Source organism: Haliotis cracherodii, unplaced genomic scaffold (assembly GCF_022045235.1).
Source record: "Haliotis cracherodii isolate W230 unplaced genomic scaffold, xgHalCrac1.p SCAF_12, whole genome shotgun sequence".
Classification (NCBI taxonomy): domain Eukaryota; kingdom Metazoa; phylum Mollusca; class Gastropoda; order Lepetellida; family Haliotidae; genus Haliotis; species Haliotis cracherodii.
Genome location: NW_027266267.1, coordinates 14,012,859 through 14,028,095, shown reverse-complemented (window position 1 = coordinate 14,028,095; position 15,237 = coordinate 14,012,859). Strand labels below are relative to the sequence as shown.

At 40.5% G+C, this 15,237-nt stretch overlaps 1 protein-coding gene and 1 pseudogene across 1 annotated transcript in view; both read left to right on the top strand.

The window, feature by feature from the left end:
• Positions 1-13,121, top strand: part of LOC139457056 (B-cell receptor CD22-like) — a 185,325-nt gene extending 172,204 nt beyond the window's left edge. Inside the window, exons 10-15 of the mRNA XM_071238499.1 lie at positions 10,311-10,448; positions 10,923-10,950; positions 11,136-11,176; positions 12,214-12,300; positions 12,631-12,738; positions 13,042-13,121. Coding sequence (XP_071094600.1) covers positions 10,311-10,448; positions 10,923-10,950; positions 11,136-11,176; positions 12,214-12,300; positions 12,631-12,738; positions 13,042-13,076 — 437 coding nt within the window. The 3' untranslated portion in view covers positions 13,077-13,121. The remainder of the gene's footprint in view (positions 1-10,310; positions 10,449-10,922; positions 10,951-11,135; positions 11,177-12,213; positions 12,301-12,630; positions 12,739-13,041) is intronic.
• LOC139457985 (uncharacterized) lies at positions 7,153-9,629 on the top strand (annotated as a pseudogene).
• Positions 13,122-15,237: the final 2,116 nt, after the last annotated feature.

Sequence of the window (15,237 nt, the reverse complement as noted above, 5' to 3'; positions counted from 1 at the left end):
TAACTGTGTGTACAGATATTGTCTGTCTATATCACATTAGTTAAAGCAACAGAGATGTCTACAGGGGAGGTCTACTGTCACGGTGATTATTTACTGTGTGTACAGATAGTGTCTGTGTATATCACATTAGTTGAAGCAACATAGATGTCTACAGGGGATGTCTACTGTCAGTGTGATTGTTAACTGTGAGTACAGATAGTGTCTGTGTTTATCACATTAGTTCAACCAAACATAGATGTCTACAGGGGAGGTCTACTGTCAGGGTGATTGTTAATTGTAAGTTCAGATAGTGTCTGTGTATATGAGATTAGTTAAAGCAACATATATATCTACAGGGGAGGTCTACTGTCAGTGTGATTGTTAACTGTGAGTACAGATAGTGTCTGTGTATATCACATTAGTTCAACCAAACATAGATGTCTATAGGGGATGTCAGTGTGATGTTAACTGTGTGTACAGATATTGTCTGTCTATATCACATTAGTTAAAGCAACATAGATGTCTACAGGGGAGGTCTACTGTCAGTGTGATTGTTAACTGTGAGTACAGATAGTGTCTTCGTATATCACTTTTGTTCAAGCAACATAGATGTCTACAGGGGATGTCTAGTGTCAGTGTGATTGTTAACTGTGAGTACAGATAGTGTTTGCGTTTATTACATTAGTTTAAGCAACATAGATGTCTACAGGGGAGGTCAACTGTCAGGGTGATTGTTAACTGTGTGTACATATAGTGTCTGTGTATATCACATTAGTTCAACCAAACATAGATGTCTACAGGGGAGGTCTACTGTCAGGCTATTGTTAAATGTGAGTACAGATAGTGTCTGTGTATATCACATTAGTTTAAGCAACATAGATGTCTACAGCGGAGGTCTACTGTCAGGATGATTGTTAACTGTGTGTACAGATAGTGTCTGTGTATATCACATTAGTTAAAGCAACATAGATGTCTACAGGGGAGATCTACCGTCAGGGTGCTTGTTAACTGTAAGTAACGATAGTGTCTGTGTATATCACATTACCTTAAGCAACATAGATGTCTACAGGGGAGGTCTACTGGTAGGGTGATTGTTAACTGTGTGTACAGATAGTGTCTGTGTATATCACATTAGTTAAAGCAACATAGATGTTTACAGGGGAGGTCTACTGTTAGTGTGATTGTTAACTGTGAGTACAGATAGTGTCTGTGTATATCACATTAGTTTAAGCAACAAAGATGTCTTCAGGTAATGTCTTCTGTCACGGTGATTGTTAACTGTGAGTACAGATAGTGTCTGTGTATATCACATTAGTTAAAGCAGCATAGATGTCTACAGGGGAGGTCTACTGTCACGGTGATTGTTAACTGTGAGTACAGATAGTGTCTGTGTATATCACATTAGTTCAACCAAACATAGATGTCTATAGGGGATGTCAGTGTGATGTTAACTGTGTGTACAGATATTGTCTGTCTATATCACAATAGTTGAAGCAACATAGATGTCTACAGGGGAGGTCTACTGTCAGGGTGATTGTTGACTGTGTTTACATATAGTGTCTGTGTATATCACATTAGTTAAAGCAACAAAGATGTCTACAGGGGATGTCTTCTGTCAGTGTTATTGTTAACTGTGTGTACAGATAGTGTCTGTGTATATCACATTAGTTAAAGCAACATAGATGTCTACAGCGGAGGTCTACTGTCAGTGTGATTGTTAATTTTGTGTACAGATAGTGTCTGTGTATGTCACATTAGTTCAAGCAACATAGATGTCTACAGGGGAGGTCTACTGTCAGGGTGATTGTTAACTCTGAGTACAAATAGTGTATGTGTATATCACATTACCTTAAGCAACAAAGATGTCTGCAGGGGAGGTCTACTGTCACGGTGATTGTTAACTTTGAGTACAGATAGTGTCTGTGTATATCACATTAGTTAAAGCAACATAGATGTCTACAGGGGAGGTCTACTGTCAGTGTCATTGTTAACCGTGAGTACAGATAGTGTCTGTGTATATCACATTAGTTAAAGCAACATAGATGTCTACAGGGGAGGTCTACTGTCAGTGTCATTGTTAACTGTGTATACAGATAGTGTCTGTGTATATCACATTAGTTAAAGCAGCATATATGTCTACAGGGGAGGTCTACTGTCAGGGTAATTTTTAACTGTGAGTATAGATAGTGTCTGTGTATATCACAATAGTTAAAGCAACATAGATGTCTACAGGGGAGGTCTACTGTCAGTGTGATTGTTAAGTTTGTGTACAGATAGTGTCTGTGTATATCACATTAGTTAAAGCAACATAGATGTCTACAGGGGAGGTCTACCGTGAGGATGATTGTTAACTGTGAGTAACGATAGTGTCTGTGTATATCACATTACCTTAAGCAACATAGATGTCTACAGGGGAGGTCTACTGTCACGGTGATTGTTAACTGTGAGTACGGATAGTGTATGTGTATATCACATTAGTTAAAGCAACAAATATGTCTACAGGGGAGGTCTACTGTCAGGGTGATTGTTAGCTGTAAGTTCAGATAGTGTATGTGTATATCATATTAGTTAAAGCAACATAAACTAGTGTCCAAAAGAAACGATACCACCTGTTTGAAACGACATAAAAGAAAAACTAAACAATGCAGAAGTTTAGGATTGGTTTTATGCTATTGAGAAACCCTTTCACAACATCTGTACAAAAAATTAATTTCAATAAAATCTGTACAACCAATATGACAAGCCTTTAAAGATGGGTGGGGTCGAAAAATGAACATTTCGTTAGAGCACTGATCACAGAAACAACGGGAAATGTCACACCACACGTCTCAAAGTCAAGTCAGTAGCGGGTATGTCCACCGTGAGCATCAATACATGCCAGAACACGCCTACGGACTGATGACGTCAAACGTCTGATGACGTTGGGAGTGATGCGTTGCCATTCCTCGAGGAGACATCGTTTCAAGCCCTGGACGTTGACTGGAGGCACACGGCGACGTCGGATTTGCCGATCGAGGTAGTCCCATAAGTGCTCGATGGGATTCATGTCTGGTGAACATGCAGGCCATGGCAAAACCTGTACGTTGGCGTTGGCAAGGAAGTTCTGTGTCAATCTTGCTGTATGTGGCCTTGCATTGTCATGTTGGAAAAGGAGTCCACGAGGCTGTTGCTGAATAAAGGGCACCACAACAGGCCGTATGATGTCATCAAGATAACGCTGTGCATTCAGGTTTCCACGAATTACGACAAGCATAGTTTTGACGTCACCACATATGCCACCCCAAACCATTAACCCTCCACCTCCAAACGGCCGGACCTGTTGGATACAGTTAGGCGCCAAACGTTCACCAAATCGTCGGTATACAAGCTGCCGTCCATCGTTTCTGAAGATGAGGAATCAGCTCTCATCAGAGAACATAACACGTGCCCAGTCCCGCAATTGCCAACGTCGAACTCGCCTGGCCCAGATCAGTCTGTTGTTCCGGTGTCGCTGTTACGGTGCAGTTCCTCAGGTGTAATACCCGGATGTAACGATCTTCACAGGGCGTTATTACTCGTGGTCTTCCACTCCTGGGCCTGTCTGACGTCTGACCTGTCTGACGTAACCGCTGCATCAACCTGGTGATAGTGATGCGTGCGCAGCCCAACCTTCTGGCGACGTCGACGTGTGACGCTCCTTGTTGGACCATTCCAACGGCTCTCTCTTTCTCGATGGCTGTCAAACATGGCATATCTTGTGTTCTTTTTGTTGCTGTGATATCAACGTGTCTGATCAGCCGTTTGATACAGTTTTTATGCACGTGCAGAACATGCTAGAGAGGGAAATGTCACTTTCACGAAATGTACGTTTTTTCCCGGAAGTGATCACGTGTTCCCGGTATTTTTTATTGACTATGCTGTGTTTGGGATGTGCAATACGAATTGGCATGTTTTCATACTAGACAATTCACTTAGTAAAAAACAATTTTGAAAATAAGTTGGCATCGTTTCTTTTGGACACTAGTTTAGATAGAGAACAGGCGTAAGCTGCAATGAACTTATGTCTTTGCTGACTATGCTTATGAATTAAGCCCATCTATCGAGTGTCATCTTCTCTACAAGATGTGTTTTTCCACCAAGTAGTGTCACGACTTTCACTTCGTTGCCTGTACAATCTTCTATTTAAAGGTATTGGTTAAGGCACAGTAAATCAAACAGTTTCTCATAGAGGTTATTTCTTACTTGCACCACACTGTCACAGTTTACTAACTGGTGCAGTACAACATCGTTACATTCTTCTTCACACATCATACATACACCAGTTGGTGTGAGTAAAATACCCAGTTTAATTTGAGCATGTGTGGAGTGGTAATTATGACACGAGGTTGAGTGAAGTCAATTCATGTTTATTTCAATCTCAACGTAGACAATCAGGAAGAACCTACAACATTTTAATATCACAAGCTCATTAGGTTACAATCACTGAGCAACAGAATGAAAATATATTTCTATGTAATGTTTCAACAGCATACTATACACCTACACTTGATGTTTGACATGGTAGAAAAGCACAAGTTCATTGATTGTATTTGAACATAGGGTTGGATGGAATTGAAGATATAAAATTGACAATTATTATTTTAAATGACACCGAATACAGAAGGAATAATGTACACATAAGTTTTGTGGACATATTGCAATTAATGAAAATGACAATGAAATACGGCTATGAAACTACTTTGTTACAGTTGGTCTTACAATACATATGACTGCAAAGAAAAGGCATTTCTAGTTTACAGTATAATGAAGAAAAGCACCAACACATGCTCGACAAAGTCAGTTTGCATGAATGGAATTACAAAATCGTAGATCGATATGGATAATCATTATTCATAACTTACCCATTCGATATCCGTCAGAAGTCACGACAGTCACCACTGAAGTAGATTTGCCATAATAATAATGACATAAATACAGTACAAGAAAACGATATTCAGTTTCGCGCAAATGGTACAATGGCACATCAATAACGATGACTAAATGCGTCATAATCAAACAATCCTGAGAATTAAAACGTAAATATTTTGCATTGCCAGCCATGGCTAAGTCTGAGTATTACTTTTCCTATCGTGGCCGCCGCAACGCAATGCGTTGACAAAGGGACGTAACTCGTCACTTCATGTATTGGCCTGCCATTCATGTTGTAAAGGTCACACATATTCCACAATCAGTGCGGAGCTAGTCTTTCATGTATCATATGACAACGTTTCAGATCGTGGCGAGTAGACACCTTTTCTATCCATTTCTGTCTTTCAAATCGAGCTACCGTGTTATTAACGATTCCTTTCCATGTCGGCTTTGGTGGGAAATGCCCTTCAGTGAGAGACGTTTCTATGACATGGAAGAGCTTGTACTTCTTGGAAATACCTAGCAGATCATGGACAACAGATGTATCTGAGACAAAGTTGTTTAGGTACTGTCCAAGTCTAATGTAAAATAGGATCTTAACAAAATAATCTGCTTTGCATCTACAGAGTCTACAGAGGTAGGCGAGCTTAGTCTTGTCAATCACTGCATCTATTGTTCAGAGACCAAGAGTTTGAGTAGTTATATCAGTTGGAGATCGTTTGTGAAAGTTCTGTATTGATCTGGCAAAGTAGCGTTGCAGTAGTTCTAATTCACGGAGTTCATTTGATGATATGTTTGCCCATAGTTCACAGGCATAGAGGGCGCTTGGGAGAACAACACGCCGCCATATTTGAACACTGGTCAGTGGGTTTAGACCCCCAGCTCTTAACCCAATATATCGGAAAGCAATGGTACGTCTAGCGCATGCTCTTGTGATCCCATCAATCACTTTCTGTGTGGCGTCAATAGCACACTCTTTTACTGGCAGTTCAGTTCTGTGAAGTTTCAATGTAACGTCTTTATCGACTTTGTGACCGCGTGTATATATGACAACACAGCGTTTCTGTGCATTGTATGATAAACGCCATTGACAGGCGAATTGATAAATTACGTCAAGCGACAACTCGAGACCTGTTTGTGTACATTCTACTAATGTTGTATCATCTGCCAGTAATACTGTAGGTACATGTTCACTTCCAATGATAAGACCTTTTTTGTTGGTTTCTGAGTTAGTTATCAAGCCATCAATATAGATAAGAAACATCCATGCTGTTAAAACTCGGCCTTGGCCAACACCTTGTTGGACTTGGAAGAAGTCACTGGTATAGCCATCATATCTCACACAGGCTGTTGATCCGCGATACGAGTGATGTACCAAATGCCACGCACGACCATGAATTCCGTATTCGAAGAGTCGAAGTCTGTTTGGATTTTGCATTGTCATGTATACTTCTAGTCTGTTTCACAGAATTCGTTCAAAGATCTTCCCGATAGATAAAGTGAGCGTTATACCTCGAAAGTTCGTTGGATCGGATCTGTCTTTGTTGTTCCCTTTGTGTAGTGGTATAATCATTCCTTTTCGCATACCTTCAGGCAGATAGCATTCCCGTATAATCAAGTTGAACATATGTGCGAGGTGTTTATGCAATAGAGAACTAGCGTACTTAATATGCTAATTGGTGACCAGACCAGGGCCTGGTGCTTTCTTGATTTTCTCTTCTTTTACTACTTTTTCCACGTCTGACACAGAGACTGGATTCGCCAATATTGGGTCTGTACGTGGAAGAGGAACGATCTTCATCACGTATTCGGTCGTTTGTTTTGCAAAGGGACTGTCAAATTCAGGTTTATCAAACGGACTAAATAGATCACGATAATATTCTGCCCAAATATTACATACATCAGGAAATGAAGATGCTTTTATATTCTTATAGGCAATGTTAGAGTTCGCAGCGGATATTTTTCTCCGTTTTCTTACAGCTTTACAGAATTCACTAATGCCAACTTCACATGCTTCCTTTATCTCAAAGTATTTTCTCTTTCACGTAGATCTTAGTTGCGATCTACATGATGGTTTATTATGATAGATAAACACACATACACACAAACACACACACACACAACTATATATATACATATATATCAATGAATCAATTGTATAAAACCAATCATTTATATCAAAATGTTTTGACAGTCCGCAGTTGTTTTCCTCCCCCCCATCCCCCCCCCCCCCCCCCCCCCCCCCCCCATCCCCCACCAGATGCTCCTGACATTACCTTCAGCCCTATGGACATCACAGAGGGACAACCACTGACGTTGAAGTGTGAAGCTAGAGGCCGTCCTGCCTCATACACCTTCGGTAGTTTCATTCAGTACTGGGGAAATACATCAGTTGACAGCCGAGCTGGAACACCGAGTGGAGCCGTCTACACATGGAGTGTTGGTGCTGCCACCTACCTGGACACAGGAGTGTATGAGTGTAGAGTGGACAACACAGTGACAGACAGGAATGATGTGTTAGTACAGGGGAAGAGAGTCAGCGTCAGTGTTAGAGGTAGGTGTACTTTGTGTATGAGTGTACAGTGGACAACACAGTGACAGACAGGAATGATGTTTTAGTACAGAGGAAGGGAGTCAGTGTCAATGTTGGAGGTAGGTGTTCTTTGTGTATCAGTGTAGAGTGGACAACACAGTGACAGACAGGAATGATGTGTTAGTACAGAGGAAGAGAGTCAGTGTCAGTGTTAGAGGTAGATGTACTTTGTGCATGAGTGTAGAGTGGACAACACAGTCACAGACAGGAATGATGTGTTAGTACAGAGGAAGAGAGTCAGTGTCAATGTTAGAGGTAGGTGTACTTTGTGTATGAGTGTAGAGTGGACAACACAGTCACAGACAGAAATGATGTGTTAGTACAGAGGAAGAGAGTCCGTGTCAATGTTAGAGGTAGGTGTACTTTGTGTATGAGTGTGGACAACACAGTCACAGACAGGAATGATGTTTTAGTACAGAGGAAGGGAGTCAGTGTCAATGTTGGAGGTAGGTGTTCTTTGTGTATCAGTGTAGAGTGGACAACGCAGTCACAGACAGGAATGATGTGTTAGTACAGGGGAAGAGAGTCAGTGCTAATGTTAGAGGTAGGTGTACTTTGTGTATGAGTGTGGACAACACAGTCACAGACAGGAATGATGTTTTAGTACAGAGGAAGGGAGTCAGCGTCAGTGTTAGAGGTAGGTGTACTTTGTGTATGAGTGTACAGTGGACAACACAGTGACAGACAGGAATGATGTGTTAGTACAGGGGAAGAGAGTCAGCGTCAGTGTTAGAGGTAGGTGTACTTTGTGTATGAGTGTACAGTGGACAACACAGTGACAGACAGGAATGATGTTTTAGTACAGAGGAAGGGAGTCAGTGTCAATGTTGGAGGTAGGTGTTCTTTGTGTATCAGTGTAGAGTGGACAACACAGTCACAGACAGGAATGATGTGTTAGTACAGAGGAAGAGAGTCCGTGTCAATGTTAGAGGTAGGTGTACTTTGTGTATGAGTGTGGACAACACAGTGACAGACAGGAATGATGTGTTAGTACAGAGGAAGAAAGTCAGTGTCAGTGTTAAAGGTAGATGTACTTTGTGTATGAGTGTAGAGTGGACAACACAGTCACAGACAGGAATGATGTGTTAGTACAGAGGAAGAGAGTCAGTGTCAGTGTTAGAGGTAGGTGTACTTTGTGTATGAGTGTAGACAACACAGTCACAGACAGGAATGATGTGTTAGATCAGAGGAAGAGAGTCAGTGTCAGTGTTAGAGGTAGATGTACTTTGTGTATGAGTGTGGACAACACAGTCACAGACAGGAATGATGTGTTAGTACCGAGGAAGAAAGTCAGTGTCAGTGTTAAAGGTAGATGTACTTTGTGTATGAGTGTAGAGCGGACACAACACAGTGACAGAGAGAAATGATGTGTTAGTTCAGACGAAGACAGATATATGAGCGTCAATGTTAGGGGTTAGGTAGACCTTGTGTAGGAGTGTAGAGTAAGCAACACAGTTTCAGGCAGGAATGGATCAGCGATTTGCGGAACTATTAAGGATTATCAGAATTTCTTATGTTTGTCTTAGAACATCTAAACTTTACTGACGAATATCAGGGAAAAAGCTATTACTATAAAGCATTAAGTGTGTAATTATACTAAGTATAAGGCAGTAACTACAAAATTGTATGCTATGTGTTGAAAATGGAATATGATATATGCAACTGTGCACCATACTTCCATATTTTTATTTTAAAGCATATCCAAAGTTTACCGATGATTCCAAACACATATTCGGTGCTGAAGTAGGAACAAACACAACAGTGGTACAGAGTTTCTACAACAGTGAACTGAACTACACGTCCTATAACTGGACATTTGGACAGCTGGACACCCCCGTCAACAGACCAGGCTCAGTCAGGCCAAGTCAGGTGACACTGAGGAAGAACAACAAGGAGGTGCAGCATGCTGGCTTCAGTGTGTCTCTGGAGATCCAGAACTTCCAGGAACAGGACATCGGCGTCTACACAGTCACTGTGTGTAATGTAGTGGGCTGTAACTCATCAGAGGTCAACTTGACAGCGGCAGGTAGAAACTATTGTTTATGTAGTGCGTGAGTATGGTGTTACTCCGTTTTTAGCAATATTCCAGCAATATCTCGGCGGGGGACACCAGAAATGGTCTTGACACATTGTACCCTTGTGTGGAATCGAACCCGGGCATAAGACGTGACAAGCGAACTATTGTTCATATATAAAAGAACCCATATGTCGCGATCAAAACAATTACTAGATGAGAGGTAGCCACGCCCTTCAAAATCACAGGTGATAACTACCTAGATGGTTGTACATGATCGGAGGTTAACTTGGGGTAATTCTGTTATTTGGAATCAACAACATGGAGGACATTAAGTTCCAAAAGAAAGAATTCTTATTTCTAACATTTATGTTCGTAACTGCATTAAACGTCTTAATAATTATCTGCCTCCGTAAAACCCATTTGCCCATTACATTTCAACTGCTCTGCTCTAACAAGATATCAACACCATAGTCTGTTGACGTTTGTTAGTGCGAAACGTCCAAACTGATGTATGAACACACATGTAAATGTTTTGTTTTTTTCGAACCTTGCAATTGGTTTCATCAGTGTTTTTGCAAATAACTTTGTTTAATTGATAAACTTGTTTTTTTTACCTAATGGGTTCGTGAGTGCATATGTTGTGAGTAACATTGTTGGTGGGTTGAATGCTGGCAAGGATAGCGTGCTAGTTGCAGATTATGGAGATGACGTTATTGTGATTGTGTTCATGTGTTGCTCATCGAACTGAGGACACGCACACGGTAAACAGTGTCTAAATGTCCTTGCAGTGGAATTGAGAAACTAACGTATGTGTTTATATTTATCTGTCACCAGGTAATCCTGGTGTGTCTGGGTTATCACTTGGAACTGGCCTTGGTGTAGGGCTGGGGATATGTATCATTGTTATCATCGTGATGGGTGCAGCACTGTTCTATCTTAGAAGACGTCACCAATTGTCAACACATGATCGAGGTAATGTGAACATCGATGTTAGGATTTTCTGCAGCTTTCCGATTTATTCTTTCAGAGAAACATTATCAGGGAGAATAGGGATTCGAGCACATCATGGTATGTTTCTGGCACGCCTGAATGATGCAACCCTGCCCAGCGAATTGTGGCGCCGTAGATGATTGGCCCCCAAGTTGCCGTCATCAAACATCAAGTATTCATGGCAGACAGAAAGCAACCTTCTAAAGCCATTGTGTGGTAGCGCCACTTGTGCACTCCTGAATAACTGAACCAGGGACGATAGACAAATGCATCAGTCATCATCTCACTGTCAATTATTTATTCAATCATACATTGAAATAATCATCAATAACTATGCACTTACAATTACCAGTCTATTTTAACAGGTCCAATATGTAAAGTGTATTGATGTTCATTAAAGCATGTTTCCTGGTGACTTCAGCCGTGATACTTATGGATTGTATCATTTTGCTACAGGTAAACCTGCTGCTCAGATGCAAGACAGGTAAGTTGTGCAAAACACTTGCAAGTGTGGCGGAAATACATAGTCTTCACAGAAACTAAAAAATGCACCCAAAAACAACATTGTATCACTGGAAGTTATTAATGTTATGTTTAATAATCAAGTTGACAACAATCACAATCAATTGTTGGATGAAAAGGTTTCTATTTTCTTTATTTTCTCTTCAGAGACATTCGGGAGCAACCAATTGGCAACACTCAGAACTCAGGTAAGGAAATTGCTTTGATATTTTCATTAATGTTTTGCACAAAGCAGTCATATAGGAAGAACAGGACACGGATCCAATTCAGAAGTTCAGAGGTCTCGAAATCAGCACCAAGGACATGTAATGAAATCAGGTTCATGTCCTCTCTACCATGATGCTTATGAAGCCTTTATATTGTTAAAGAACATCTTGCTGTGCTGTGTTCTTGGGGATTGTGGCAGAAACACTTTATACATGCCATATCTTTCAAAACGTATCACCTTTAGGACTTCATACATAACAAAAGACTTCCTGACCTACCTAATGTTACATGGACTTGACATGGATTTCACCTGCATAAAGGATATTTCATTTAAATGAACTTGGTTCCGCTTGGATTTCTAAAGACGTTAGAGACAAATGTATAGTTTCAATGGCATCTAAACAGCACTAAAAGGATGTCGACCTTTTAACAGTGGAGTGTTTCACTGAACAGTAACTCCACATTACGCACCAACGCTACATATACATCTATTCTAAACACAGAAATGTATCTAACTAGCATTGAAGTGATTTTTGTATAGGCAATCATTTTCCAGATTTTGTTGTGGTTGCCATAATTAAAAGATTGAGCCTGGCCATTGATCTGGTGTTGCCATAATTTAAAGATTGAGCCTGTCGATTGATCTGGTGTTGCCATAATTCAAAGATTGTGCCTGGCCATAAATATGGTGTTGATAAGGAATGTCGTCTATTTTGTTCTATATTTGGTTATGACTATGATGATTATGCGTTTCATTTCTTACTTACATGTATGGCTTTTGTCGAATTAATGAAAAGGTTTAGTCACCATCGAGTTTATAATAATCCATGCTTGGAATGTTTTCTAAATCTAACCAATACCAAATGTCCAACTGCAGAAAACGTATCTAAACTTGTATTTCATGCTTTTAAGTTATACCCGTCGGTACGCATGTGGTATGTTTCTGATTTGTTTAACGAAACACATATAATATAATGTTCTGTCCTGTGGGCCTGTGGGCTGTATTCTAACATTGCAGACACCCAGGATCTTAGTCAATATGCCAGGTTTGAGGAGTGTGCCTCCCAGCCATATTTCCAATTGAAGATCTACGAAAACACTAAAGGTGAGTTAATGGATTCTAAAAACTATAGGTGGACCTGTCAAGCGACAATTACCATGGACGAGTTCCACAATAGACAGCCCAATCATTTCTTATCAGGATGTACTATAGACATATCTTTATGCTGGAGACTAATACTGACTTTGAATACAAATCCGCTGACAGCAATCGAATCATATAGATACAATCAAATATTCCATATCCGCTATTGCGGAAGTATTTAATGTTGGTTCTGCCAACCAATACGTGATACAGGCCTAACAATCAACTAGTTTTACATGTCAGGTGTTTTGATAATGTGCATGGACTTTAATTAATCTTCATATCACATAGGTCGCGTGCCACATGAGCCGGTGTATGAAGGGCTACAGGAGCGGTCACCAACCACTTACGAAGCCGTGGCATTACATACGTATGAAAACATGGACAGGAAAGTGAAAGGTTGAACATTTATTCCAATCTACTGAAGGTTGACCTGTTTCTGTGTTACCTTGTGCTGGTTAACCTTATATGGTTTTATGTATACACAATGACGTTTTGAGGCATGTTAAGCAAATACATTACATCTGTATTTATGTTTATCATTGTGAAGAAGGGCATGTTATGAAGGATTACTTTATCAAGGTTTTCAAATGTGCCAAGCTCGGGCATTAATCTAGCTACTCTCTTAAATGTGGACCTGCAGAAGTTTGGTGTTGGAACAAGAATGTGTAACTGGTCTTATTTCCTCCTTTATTGTTTCAGATCAGACCTACGCCAATACATCAACAACAGGATAAAACGTATTGAGCAAATATGATATCAAGCATGACCTCACAAGCACTTTCAGACAGACTACTTGTCAAGCAAACATAAATAATTATGATTCACTTGTTTTTTTTACATTCTTCTTAAAACGCTATATACGTTTCGTAGAAGACAGACCGTTAGGTCTGATGCACACATTCAGGATTTTTACTGCCGTCATTGATAGGATCATTCCCGATTAAAATTTGTCAAAAGTCTTATCAAGATCCGGTGATTCGTGGCGAAAAATTCACAAACAATCAGATATTGTTCAGGAAGCGTTCCGATTGAGCCGTTTCCAGCCGAATTCGTCCCGATTGTCCCCATCTCAATCCGAATCTGATCCGATTTGTATCTTCCACATTGTAAAAGGTCTGTCCCGTCAGGGTCCCGATTCTCCCGAATGCGATCCGACAGAGATCCGACAGTGGCCGAACAGTGAAACCGACAAAGACGGTTCGTAATCTGGACTCAATCGAGAAGAAACGGCAATGAATAATTCATGCCCGTTCATCATGACAGCTTCCCGATCCACAGGACACCGCCCAGCCACCACAGGACGGAGTTTTCCAAATGTTTCGGAACGCACCATACTGTCGGGAGTGCTTGGCCGACCTCTTTGGACCTTTCCCGATCCTTAGGAGTCTGTCTGCGTTCAGACAATGATAGGACATTCCAGATCACTGTGGATACTAATCCGACTTTTTCACTTTTCGTGTTGTGGCGCTGTCTGATCTCAAACGGGAGTTATAATCGGCAATGTGTTAACCTGGCCTTACATCCAGATTAGGATCAATTAATATAAATCAAGTTAAGTTTGAAATATTTTCTCAAGGCTTTTACCTGTCGCACGAAGGTCAGAAACATATAGATGTACAGCTGGCCTTGCCAGGAACTTTAAAGGGAGGGGAATAAGGCACATGACCATGTTGTTCAACCTCAACGCACATGTATCTTGTACAATGCACAATGTAGGCTACCATACAACATACCTTGTTTCAACCCAGAACAACCCATCGCTTACTACACCACGTGGATTTTAATCCTACTTTCTTTATTTTTAAATTTAACACACATCACTACCTAGTTACACCACCCAGATCTACACACTGTTACTGATCCACACTCCAAGCTATATATACACATTATTTCGCATTGCTTCCTAGACATGTACTCCTTTCTCCACAAGCACGTCACGTAACAGATCACTGAGCATACACTTAGCAATAATACATAATTTCATTTAGTAGTCTTAATGTATCAATCACAGTTATAATTTATTACCACATGCCTAGCCAAACTAGTACAGCCTCCATGATGTGTATATCGTTTTACCCGACTGTCAAATACACTCGACCCATCATTGTGGCCTTGAACCAAAGACAACAAGGGCGTCTAAGCCATAATTGCATTTTTCAAACGGGTTATCAACATATGTTGTCCTGCACTCATTAACTATACCCTCTCCCATGTGCGATGGTTGAAAATTGACCTCTGACCTCATCTGTTAGTCCCATGTTTCTACAGAATTATTTGTTTCCATTTATCACTCTATCGATCCATTTTCATGTTGTAAATTATTCGTGTCAGTCTCTCCATCCACCCTCCTGAAGTAACTATCATCGGATGAATACTAAGTACTATAGCAATCCACCCAGACATAACCATGTGACATATGATGATACTGTACATCTTTGACCTCTACATTTGTACATTCACATCAATATTCACCCTCAATAACGTTCCTTGTAACGTAGAGTATTTCTTTTAAAACCAAGAAAGTGCAATAAAGGATGGAAATATGAGAGAAACATCAGTTCAACCTAATACATGTGCAGTTGATTATTGTGAGTTACAGGCTTGTCATTTTACATGATGTAACATCTGACAGATTGAAACTATTCTGGCGACGTCGAATTGCAACGGTCTCTGTAATTGCCCCTTTGAAACCGATTTTCCGTTTTATCAAACTGCAAGAACAATGATGTTTAGTAGCATAACTGAAATGTGTAAAGTAAAGCTGGTCACTGATCAATTGCCATGGGAGCTATCATCAGCTACAACATACAGTTGTTTCACTCTGTCCATAAGTACATCAACCACACTAATAGCTTTAATGTAAAACACGTTCCTGCTGCTTCCCTCTGTTCGTAT